Source organism: Epinephelus fuscoguttatus, linkage group LG16 (assembly GCF_011397635.1).
Source record: "Epinephelus fuscoguttatus linkage group LG16, E.fuscoguttatus.final_Chr_v1".
Lineage (NCBI taxonomy): Eukaryota > Metazoa > Chordata > Actinopteri > Perciformes > Serranidae > Epinephelus > Epinephelus fuscoguttatus.
The window spans coordinates 23,399,944-23,411,961 of record NC_064767.1 but is presented as its reverse complement, the minus strand read 5'-3'; the positions used below and the strand labels follow the sequence as shown (position 1 = coordinate 23,411,961).

At 39.5% G+C, this 12,018-nt stretch overlaps 1 protein-coding gene across 4 annotated transcripts in view; it reads left to right on the top strand.

Annotated features, from left to right (window-relative positions):
• dst (dystonin) overlaps window positions 1-11,799 on the top strand; it is a 132,630-nt gene extending 120,831 nt beyond the window's left edge. For 3 of the 4 annotated variants that reach the window (XM_049600887.1, XM_049600886.1, XM_049600889.1), the window contains 12 exons: window positions 98-261; window positions 375-537; window positions 627-781; window positions 871-945; window positions 1,146-1,163; window positions 2,593-2,709; window positions 4,747-4,864; window positions 6,258-6,371; window positions 8,425-8,615; window positions 8,822-8,932; window positions 9,514-9,640; window positions 10,714-11,799. In XM_049600887.1, the coding sequence (XP_049456844.1) occupies window positions 98-261; window positions 375-537; window positions 627-781; window positions 871-945; window positions 1,146-1,163; window positions 2,593-2,709; window positions 4,747-4,864; window positions 6,258-6,371; window positions 8,425-8,615; window positions 8,822-8,932; window positions 9,514-9,640; window positions 10,714-10,970 (1,610 nt within the window). In that variant the 3' untranslated portion in view covers window positions 10,971-11,799. The remainder of the gene's footprint in view (window positions 1-97; window positions 262-374; window positions 538-626; window positions 782-870; window positions 946-1,145; window positions 1,164-2,592; window positions 2,710-4,746; window positions 4,865-6,257; window positions 6,372-8,424; window positions 8,616-8,821; window positions 8,933-9,513; window positions 9,641-10,713) is intronic. The other variant, XM_049600888.1, reaches the window with a different exon arrangement.
• Window positions 11,800-12,018: the final 219 nt, after the last annotated feature.

The window sequence follows — 12,018 nt, the reverse complement described above, 5'->3', positions numbered from 1 at the left end:
CATTTTAACACCTGGAATGATGTCATCGCTAATCTATTCCTCCTCATTACATGGTGCGAGCACAGTCACTGTGAAGGTTTTTGTCTCTCACCAACAGGAAAACGTTCTCCCACACAAACGATATATGCGTCAGCAACGCAGCCTCCCATTGAAACCAAGAACCCCCGGGTTAACCTGCTGGTCACTAAGTGGCAGCACGTGTGGCTGCTGGCTTTGGACAGAAGGAGGAAACTCAATGATGCTTTGGACAGACTGGAGGAGGTAATCAAACACTAAGTTTTTACACACACTTGCTCTCAGTATAATTGCAAGCATTTTTTCTGAAAATTTGTCCTTTTCTGGCTGATATCACCCCGTGTTTTTTTCCTATGCAGTTGAAGGAGTTTGCCAACTTTGACTTTGATGTGTGGCGGAAGCGCTACATGCGCTGGATGAACCATAAAAAGTCTCGTGTCATGGACTTTTTCCGCCGCATTGACAAAGATCAAGATGGCAAGGTGACCCGACAGGAGTTCATAGAGGGCATCCTCTCCTCCAGTAAGTGGCCAACATACAAACTCACAACTGAACAGCATGTACCCCAGCCAGCAATGCTCATTTGTAACACTTAAATGACTTTCCAATAGAATTCCCCACCAGCCGTCTGGAGATGAGCGCTGTGGCAGACATATTTGACAGAGACGGTGACGGCTACATTGACTACTACGAGTTTGTGGCAGCTCTTCATCCCAACAAGGACGCTTACAAACCACTAACAGATGCTGACAAAATAGAAGATGAGGTTATTTGAACTCCCATGCCCAGAATTTTGAAATAAAAATCTAGATGTGTTGAGGAATTATGGTTCAATAATATGTTGTCTGTTTGTAGGTAACACGACAAGTAGCAAAATGTAAATGTCCAAAACGATTCCAAGTGGAGCAAATAGGTGCCAACAAGTACCGGGTAAGCAGATTTTAATTTCTTACACTCACAAAAAGAGCAAATGTTTCAACAATTACAAGCAATTGCATAATTATAAAATGTTTTAAATATGAGCAGCTCAATTTCACAGAGAGGTAAGTGCTGCAAAAAGTGTCAGTGCAAACCAATACATGGTAAAAACTTTAACCTCTCTTTATTTTTATTGTTCCTCACATCACCAGTTCTACCTTGGAAACCAGGTACATGTGAAAGCCCTCTTCTGTTTTTACCCTTCTGTTCTGTGCCTTATCAAGCCTTATGTCCTTTTTCATTTACCATGTTTGCTTTCCAATTAACACTCTCTGCCCAGACTCCTGGCTGATGTTTACAGACTGAAACTCAGAAGTAGAAATAAAGATCTATGGCCTTTTGATTTAATCCATAAGGAACGCTGGCCTAAAATGTGTTTTCAGTCCAGCGTAAAATTTTGTTTAAAATGACAAATGAAGGCCCTGTATTTAAAGGAGCAGTGTGTAGGATGTAGTGGCATCTAGTCGTGAGCTTTGCAGATTGCAACCAACTGAAACTTCTCCCATGTGCTAAGCGTGAGCTCCTGTTTAGGATTCCTGAAGTGTTTTTTTTTTTTTTTCATTCAGGGGGTTTTTAGCGGGAGGTGAACTATCTGCGGAGGTCAGCATTTCTCCGACACTATTTAGCTGGTGTCTCATAATTTAAGATTCAGCCATTCAGGAGGTTTTTACTGGGAGCCAAACTATCCACAGAGGTCTCTTCCTCTCTAAAACTAACACCCACAGTGATTTAAATCAGTGAAAACACAGAATAGAGCAGTTACATGTTAAAAATCTACATTTTTTTGATGATGTTTGGCTTGTCGCGGAGGGGCTGCTCACTACGGTGGCAGACAGGAAAACGCAAATGGCCTTATCTAGAGCCACTGTTTGGTTTGTCTTTTCTGGGCTACTGTAGAAACACGGCAGTGCAACATATCTCCATAAATAAGGACCTGCTCCCTCTGTAGATATAAACAGCATTTTAAGTTAACAAACATGCGAGGATTCCTATTTTCCTAAATCCTACACACTGGACCTTTAAGTTTTATCTGATTCTTCACTGATTCTGACGACAGTAATTTTTGTTTTGTTAAGAGATAAGACAAACCAGGTGAAATAAGTGTAGTAAATATTTCTAAATCTGCTTTTGAGTTTCAGAAAATACAATATTACAAGCCAATACCATTTCAGCCCATATTTTTTATTAGTCCACGGGCATAAATTCATCTGCTGGGCAGTTTGGAGAATAATGCTTTCTGTGTGCTTGCCTTTGGCGCTTCAGTGTCATGGGAATGATTTACCTCAACATTGGCTGACATACTTTTGTGTAACTGACACTGTTTATTCATTTATTTTCATAGTCGGGCAGCCTTGATGATTTCAATGAATACTTTGCTTTTCATTTTACCTACTGAGTTAATATGTCTTGACAAATTGCATGTTGCAATTTTAAAACTCATTCCTGATATGTGTTCATATGCCACATGCTTCCTGAAGCTTGTGTGGATTAATGACGGGAGGTGTTAGTAGGAGGGGATAGGGGCTGTAGGGTTGGTTTATGAATTTAGTTTGTATTGATGTGTCACACAACATTGAATTGAAATAATTCTTTTGACAGTTTGGTCTGGTTCACTGCTTACATGACTCCTTAATCGGCGATGAGACAATAGCAAACAGGGAAAATCAAAATCTTACCCCCCACCTACACGTTGCAGTTTTGGAAAGCTGTATTCTGGTAAATGGTTATTCTTAAGATGTTTCTTGTGCCTCTTTTTCCTCCAGATCATCATCACCTTTTAATGTATTTGATCACTAAAATCACCAGTGGCATTAAATCATTATAATAATCATACAAGATTTCTTACCAGCTGAAGAGACATCATAAGACAATAGGCACCTAGCGGAGGGTCATCATTGTTTGGTCATGTCTGCGTGTCACACTGTGGTGGATTAGACAGAAATGATCTGAACCATTCCTCATGTTGTTCTCGGTGTGTCAGCTGCATCGGATCTGCATCAGTGTCAATGCATCCCGAGCATTTGAGTCGTAGTCGTAGAAAGTGCAACAAAGTGCTGGATTGCAGGAGATTGCTGTCTGTCCGCTTGATCATGATGTGGAATTGTTTTATTGACAGAAAGCATGCGGCTGTGATCGTCCTGTGTGAATTACGTCTTTGTGCTAATGCTCGTGATCACATCCAACTGGCTGACTTCCTGTCACCTCATAAAGCCTGAACCATTTGCATCCATAACATGCTCAGTGTCGTTATGTTTGGTCTGTGTGGTACTGTGAGATGAAGGCAGATTATTATACACTAGCACCCCCTTGTGGTAGAATAATGTGCCTTTGTTAATGTTTTTTTCACAGGCTCAACCTGCAGTAATGGCAAAACTGAAGCCACTGTGGGGATAAAGTCAGACATTACAACATGAAGACAAACACTAGCTGAAATTATTCAACTTCAGATAACATCCACTGATACAGGCTTTAAAGGTTGTGTGACTGCTGTTTAAACTGTACAGCTTTACAATACAAAACAGGAGCTCCATTTAAATTAGCTATAAACTGTAACAGATTTTAATGTAGAGCCTGACTGATACTGTAGTTTTTTGCCTGATTATGTGATAAAAGCACTGTTTTTAAGTTACCTGACGTGCTTTTTTTGGCATTTTATTGTGTGATTTTGTTTCTTATTGGCCAAAATTGCATATGCAGATTCCAATATACAGTATCTGCTGCAAGCCAAGATCAGCTAATAAGTTTGACCCAACAATAAATGAGTCAGGCTCAACATCAGATGATTGTATGTATGACGAAATGTTACTTATGAGTAGGGCTGGGTATCAGTAATCAATAACCTTTAAGGTATCAAATGAAATAACCCAGAATCAAGTAGTATCAAAACCTCTGCAAGCAAACGATACCTGCATTTGATCCTTTTTGTACCGAGATCTAGAAAAAAAATGATTATTTGTATGGATTTGCTCACAGCCAATCACTACAAGCATTCTTTGATTTAATGCAACATGTGACTGGCCCACTACCACAGTGGCTACAACCCATATGGTCAGCGATGTGGTGAAGTCGAGCACAGTGTATTTGCCACTGATACGTATCGTTCTAACACACGCCTGCAGTGTCTGGTGGCATTTTACCCAACTGGCTGCTTCCATTCACATGATGGGTATCAAATGAAGTAGAAAAAAGTTTTGAATGAAGTAATCTATTGGTACTGGTATCACTTTAAGGGTACTGGTAACATAATTTTTAAACGACACCTGGCCCTAGTTATGAAAAAATTAAACAATTTAGCATGAGCTCATTCAGGATTAATGGACAATAGCAATTTAGGAACAATTTAGGAGCACACATAGACACTAGCACAGACTACTAGAAGAAACCCAGTTGGATTGACATTTGTGTAATTTGTGTCTTTGAGAATGAAAACTGAAAATGTATATTTTTGTGTCATAATCCTGTTTGTGTTCATTTGTGCACCATAGAGAGTAAATCAGCACTGACGTGGACACAAAGTATCTTTGATGGATATTTGATTTTTGCACTGAAATATTTTGATTGAATTTTCTAATTCCACAATATATATGTATATATAAATAAATCAATGAAAAAGTAAATGAAGTGAATTGGAATAAATGTGATTGTCCAGACCAGTCTGGTTTCCAGTGTTGCACAGCAGTAAGAACAAGTGTTCATACACAGGTCAGTGTTTTCACATGTCCCCTCTCTGTTTTCCTTCCCCTCCTGCCGTAGTTTGGAGACTCTCAGCAGCTTCGCCTCGTACGGATTTTACGCAGCACTGTGATGGTGCGGGTGGGAGGTGGCTGGATGGCTCTGGATGAGTTCCTGGTGAAGAACGACCCGTGTCGAGGTGAGTTCAAAAGTTCACCACAAGAAGTCACCACCCAGGGCTGATAGATTAAATCATGAGAAGTGTGCACACCCGATTTAGTCTGAAATCTGTTTCAATCTGTTTTGTACTCATATTTTTCTCTGTTATTGTGTGATAAAATGATTTGGTTGACTTTGATTGTCCAATTTCTGATGTACAACAACTATTTCTATTGCTTTGCACTATTACTGTATGAATAGTTACTCTTGATGAAGGTTATTATCATCATTTAGATTATTTGCTTATTATTTTAACAGATACAGAGTGAAAGCATTAACTAATTTGAAATCATCACAGCTTGTTTAGGGTGAGAAATACACAAGTATCCTATACATAAAGCCAACTAATCCATCTCTCTATTAGGGACACTGACATTCTTTTCACCAAGATGACATGATAAATATTATTAGTGTCCATTAGTTAATATGTTAACTCAGAAAAATGGATTGTAAACCGATTAGTATTTCTCCAGTTCTAAATCCAGCAAAGGCTTTGGAGAAGCTTAAGAATCTAATCCTCAGTTTGAATATAAGTGGAAGTTACCACTTTGACCGTCTTTTCTTTTTCTTTTTGTTGGACCGTGGAACTAATTTGAAATCATGTCAGTGGTTGTTTTACTTTTCTATTATAGGAGTACTTTCCCCAATCGGTTAGTCATGCCATGTTACCTTGAATCTGTGAAGAAAACTTTTATTGCATGCCTCCACAGGAAAACAGTGAACATATTGATTTATTGATTGAGCGGGGACCACATTTAGTTTTTTAGTTTTGGAGTCTGGCTTTGAAGAGAGTATAGATAAGTTTCACTTAGTTAAGTGTTGAATAGCAAAAGTTTTAGCGAAGTTTATAGGAAGTACTGAGCATATGACTGGGAGCCCAACTCTCTTTTCTTATTCTTCATTTTCTAGCTAATTTTCAGATCATTTTCTTCTTCACCTTTTAGAAATTTCTTGTAATTTACAGGACATTTTATACCAAATTGCTGATTGCCTTTTTAAAAAAAATGAAATCAAACTAATTTGCTCAGGTATCAAAGGTTTAAATCCTTGTGAAAGACAAAAAACAAAAGTGATGTTTCAAAGAGTTAAAGTCTCTTAAAGCTATCTTAACACAACACCAAAAATAACTAAATGAAAGAAAACAACAAGGCTCAATTTACCTTCCAGAAAATATATTTATAGCTATAATGCAGAGTACAATTACTGCTCACCACCTACATATGTATATCAGTATGAGACCATCCTCACTGTGCCACATCTACTGCAATAGCTTTATGTTCTCTGCTTGTTTCTGCTCTCTTCTGTATTGATTATCAGTTCCTGTATTTCCTGCTTAACCTTCCTCCTGCTGAACATGATATCATTTCTTCTAGTTCATCACCACGGGAGCAAAATGTTGCGCTCGGAATCAAACTCTTCAATTACTCAGTCTCCTATAGGTTGGCAAATCTCAAATTTACTCACCATGCTCCATGAACCCACCTGTGGTATGTGTGTCTGCACATCCGAGTGTGTGCCGCTTGTGTTGTGCTACTGTAGCTGTGTGAGTGTGAGCGCTCATGGTGAATGGCCTTCTCATAAACCGGATTCACTCACAATCAACATGTCATTCAGCTCCGGCTGGTTTTCATGCATGCAGTTGTTTTGTGTGAGTCATATATCCCGCTGTCACTTTCTCCGAGGCACTGTTTTGGGACTTGACGCGTCAAATGAGCTCTTTGGTCTCTCTCAGCATGTCAGCGGTGCTCAGCTGAGCTTCTTTTGCAGTTTTCAGGTTTGCTTGACAATCAAACAAACAAAAACCCTCTGAGAGGCTCAAGAGATGCTTTAGCTGAATATATGAATGAACTAACATCATCATTTGGGGAAACCATGAAGTCGTCTCTATAACACACACAGCAAAACTGAAACAGTATTGATTGCACTGTTTGCTCTGTTTGACAGTGTGGCTCAGTGATTTCATCTGCATGTAAGCTAGTTTGTTTTTAACACAACTGGTGCGAGGTCTGTTTGGTTTACTCTAAGTAGTTTATGTTTCCTTGGTTTTGTAATTCCTCTCATTTTGGGCCGTCTTGGTTTGGGAGTGTTTGGACGCACTTTGGGTCATTTTAATCTTTTTTGCCATTTGTTTGCAGTCCGAGCAAACAAAGACGTGTTGCTGGTTGAGAAACAAAATGTTTATTCCACATCTGTTGCCGCAGTGTGGATGGGATGTGAAACAGCATGAGTCTTGTGTTTTCGTTGTTTATTTGGAACCCAACTTTTATTTGAATTCATTTTAAACATTCAGCTTTATTTCAAATTAGACTGTCACATCTTTGTAACACTTTACTTTCCATATTTCCCTAATGATTTCCCAGAAGGTTATTTAGAAGTTTCATTGGAATAACTATGTGATGCGCTGCTGATTATGGGGGAAACAGTGTGCAACTGGTATGTTTCCAATTAATTAATAACAGTTATTTGAGTGAATTCCAACCGTGATTACAAAAAAGTTGGGACGCAGTGTAAAACGTAATTAAAAACCAGAATGCAGTTGCAAATTGCAAATCCTTTTTTGATCCAAATTCAATTGAATACACCACAAAGGCAAGATAATCAGTGTTCACACTCCAGAAACGTTAAGACAGGGGCGTCTACCACTATGTGACATCACCCATCTTTTCACAACACCCAGTAAGCATTTGGGAACTGGGGAAACCCATTTTTGAAGTTTTAAAACTGAAATTATTTCTCAAGATTCACAACTGTGTCTCCCAAAATCTTAGAGATTTTAAGACTGGCTGTGTGAAAGAATGGGCCAAAATCCCACCTGAACACTGTGAGACATTAGTTCAGTCAGGGACACTTAGTCAAAGAAACTTTATTTCCATTTGCAGTATCATATTTGGCGCTATGGCTCTGTTCTGGGGCCTCTGCCTTTCCTCGGTCCTACACAGAAAGCCTGAGGCAGAGAAGGCAAACCTCTCTGCCCTTCCTTGCGCCTACATGGAAAGCCTAAGGCAGAAAGAGCAGAAGCCCCCTCAGGAACAGAACAGAGCAGCATCAATGACAAACAGAAATGACACACAAGTCAGACACAGCATGAAAAGGAGGAGCTGGGGTGGAGGCTGGTTGCAGAGGAAGCAGCAACAGTAACCAGATCAGAGCAGTTTAAATAGGAATGGATGAGATTCGCCAACTGGTTGCATGTGATCTATCAGCTGAAAAAATTACATGTTGAACACTTATTTCCCCCACTGCATGTGGTAAAGGAGTTGCAAATCATTGCATTCTGATTTTATGTATGTTTTACACAGCGTCCTAACTATTTTGGAAGTGAGGTCGTATTATCTGCTTGAGTAAAATGGAGCAGTTCTTTTAAGGAAATTTCTGTTTTGCCTTTGATTTGTACCAAATTACATAGTTATTAAGAAATTAGGGACCAAAGTGGGAAATAAAGTGTTACCTCGCATCATCATCATCATCAACACAAAATAGGTGATGAAAATGATCCCTGTTGTATTTATGTAATGGCTCATTTGGACTGTCATCTCTCAGCTAAAGGCAGGACCAACATGGAGCTGCGAGAGAAGTTCATCCTCCCGGAGGGAACCACTCAGGTGATGGCAAGCTTCCGCTACCGAGGCCGGAGATCTCGGCCGTCATCCAGAGGAGCTTCTCCCAACAGATCCACCTCCAGTCAGAGCTGTGCGGTCCCATCAAACCCAGCAGTGACCAGTACACCCAAGGTGAGAGATATTCCACTTCTCCACACGTTTGATCAACCACTCCCCACCATGATTTTCCTTTCATCTATCTGCCTTAGTTGACTTATTTTACATTATTTGATCACTTTCTTGTTTATTTATTTTGTGTTTCTTCCATTTAGTGTTTCTGGTAGTTTTTTGATTTTTGAATCCATGTCTGTGTTTTTTGATTTGCCATTGTTCCCCAGACTCCCCAACACATAACCCGCAATTATGATAAGCCCTGGCTTACAAACAGCAAACCCTCCACTCCTCTTAAATCATCAGACTCCTTTGGGAGCCAAGGTTCATCTTCAGAGGTATAGTCATATAGTATGGTCATATACAGCACATGATGTGGAACGCTTCAGATTTACGACCCAACTGAAATCTACTGCGTAATTATCAAAACAGAGACTATATATAAATATGTATCTTACCAGTCAGCCTCAGCAGAGCTCATAGTTTGTAAAAGGTGCGTTTGTTCCTGGTATATATTTCTGATTTAGCTGATATTCATGCAGACTTCAGTTGGGTCTAAAAGCTCTAACTTCTGCAATTAATAATGGGCTGAATATGTAATTCTTGTCTGACAAAAATGTCCGTCTCATTTTAATGCTACTATTCAGCTTTATGTGTGATCAGTGCATGTGTGAGTGTTTAATGGCTTTCTAGTGACAGGTTTAACATATAATTAAAATACTAACTGCTTCTAAAAGAGATTTTTAAGCATTTTTAAAATTGAATTTACAACTAACTCTGCAACATCTGTGGTGCTTTCTGGTACAACTTGTGCTCTATGTCAGCTGATAAGGACCATTTTCTAAAACACTGTCACTGTAGTGTGCAGTTAACTCCCATTGATTGCAAATAAAAGTAATTAAAGTTCTGTCTTTTGCAGAGTACACCAGTTCAAGGCAGCAAATTACGTCTTCCTGGGTACTTGTCGGGAAAAGGATTCCAGTCAAGTGAGGAGGGAACCTTGATCAGTGCTGCCGTACTCAAAGCTCGAACACAGACAATAGGCGGTGAGTGGAGAACAACTGCAGGGACTCCCAGCGGTGCCAAATGGGAAATGTTTATGATTATCCTTTTTAGAGGAAATTTAGCAAACGTGAGTTATAGCCAAGAGAACAAACAGGTGTAATGTGTAATTGCAGAGAACACTTCCTGTTGCCACTACCTGTGCTGGCTGATGTGTGCTTTCATAAAGTCCCACTTTGATTAAAAAAAAATCTTACTTACTAACATAAAATGTCTTATCAGTTGAGGCATAATGGGGAACAAAACATGCATGTTTGAAGCTGTTTTGACAGTGTGATGTTTATAGATGTTGCTTTGGACATCTAGACCACTGTCCAGTTTGTGTCTTTCCTCTGTGCTCTAGTTGTGTTTTTAATTTGCCGCAGCACTGGAAGGCAGCAATTAAAGTAGCACATACAGTTTGCTCTGTATCAAGTGTCACAAAATGATCAAATTATCATGCATCATGCGACTTTGGGCATTATTAATTGTACAAAGTACAGAGGGCAAAAGCATCGTACAAATACAATAATATATCTGGCAATGCTGATGACTCTTTGCATTATATTTTGAAGAAAATATGTTTTTATTTGCTGTTTGGGGCAGACTCACAGCTCCTTTAAGTATGTGAATGTTTAACTTAAAAAAAAAAACCAAAACATGTTGAGGTTGCAGTAACCTTTTCAGGGGTGTAAGGAATGATTTCCAGTCTGTAAGAAATGAATAATGAAGCATCTGAGATGTCGTTCTGAGGTCACTGAGGGTGTTGCAGAAATTGCAAAACAGTATTGGACAGAATATTACAAGTTCACATTCACTTTACCTACAAGGCTACACGTGAACCTTGCTTGTCTATTAGCACTAAACTGAAATTTCAAACAGCAGTCAGTAGGCAGTATGTATTGATAACAGTCCACAAAGTGCAGATAAAGGATGCTAATTAGTATTTATGTAAGTTATGCACCTCTGAAAGTAGCAGCCAGTGGCACAACATTGATACCCTCTACTGTTTAGGCTCATTCTTAGTAGCTCATTAGTTCATTATTATTAATTATTGTCTTTGATTTTAACCTTCTAGAGTCAAGAAAAAATTCCAGCCGACCTGGAAGTAAAGCCGGAAGCAGAGGGAGCAGTCGCAGAGGAAGTGACGCCTCTGACTTTGACATCTCAGACATCCAGTCTGTGTGCTCAGACGTGTCCGAGACAGTTGGCGACTCGTCCCGAGCGACGCCACGCTCTGCGTCCCGTCAACACGGAGGAAAACCCTCTAAGATCCCCACACCTCAGAGAAGAACCACTCCCACGAGCAAACTGGCCAAGGGATCCAAGCGATAGTCAGTGGCCTTGAAAACAAACAACCCAGGAGCTAGTTGCACCCTAAACACGTAACGGACACTGGAGATATCTAACTTAAGAGACTGCAAATGTGTTGAGTGTTATTTAAATTGTTGCGAAGATGTAAAATATTCTGTTGAGAGGCAATATGGTTTAATATTATGTGAGAATGGAATGTTAATGGCCTTGTGTATTTGTTTTTAATGTATTTTATTTTTTGTGAAAAATGTCAAATTGTTTTTATTGTATTTTATTTTATTGATGCAAAACCTGTAGAGGTTTGACGAACACTAGAAAACCCGGGAATGACTATGTCGTACGGTTAGCTAACATTTCTAAACACACTAATGAAGGGCAACATGTGGGGTAGCGCTCTGAGAGTTACTGAATGTACTGTAATTTATGTTTGCTGATGTTTGGAGTAGATGGTGCATTATGGTACCATTTGAGGCACTGCAATTATCTATTTAAGTGCTATGATATACTGCCAACACGCATTTAAAGGGCAATGCAATATACTACAATAAATCCCAGTAAGCACTGCAGCAACCTTTGAAAAAACACTATTTAAGGCAAGTAGCAGAAACCTCGTAATCATGAAGCTTTTAAGTCCTGTTTGTTTGTGAGCAGCTGAAGTCCCTGTTTTGTTTGACCACTTCACCGCAGTGTGTGCATTGACCTCAAAGAGGTGCCACTCCATGTAGACATTCTCTTGTGCATCCATGTCAATGTATGGTTAATTTCGGTAGAGCTGAAATTGTTACTGTAACATTACTTTGTAATAAACCTGCTTGCAGAAAGCCACCAGAGACTGGTGTGGACCACAAAATCCTCTGTGCTTCGCTTTTGGCTCATTTCATTAGCCGTGCTAGCAGCAAGCTGTCGGTTGGTCAATCTGTCCACCATTTTGGTTCAGACCACAGACTGGATATGCTTTACACAGTCTGTGGTTCAGACTGAATTATCGCAACAACTGTCAGATGGATTGCTGTGAAATTTCGTACAGACGCTCATGGTTCCCAGAGCATGTATCCTGACGATTGTGATC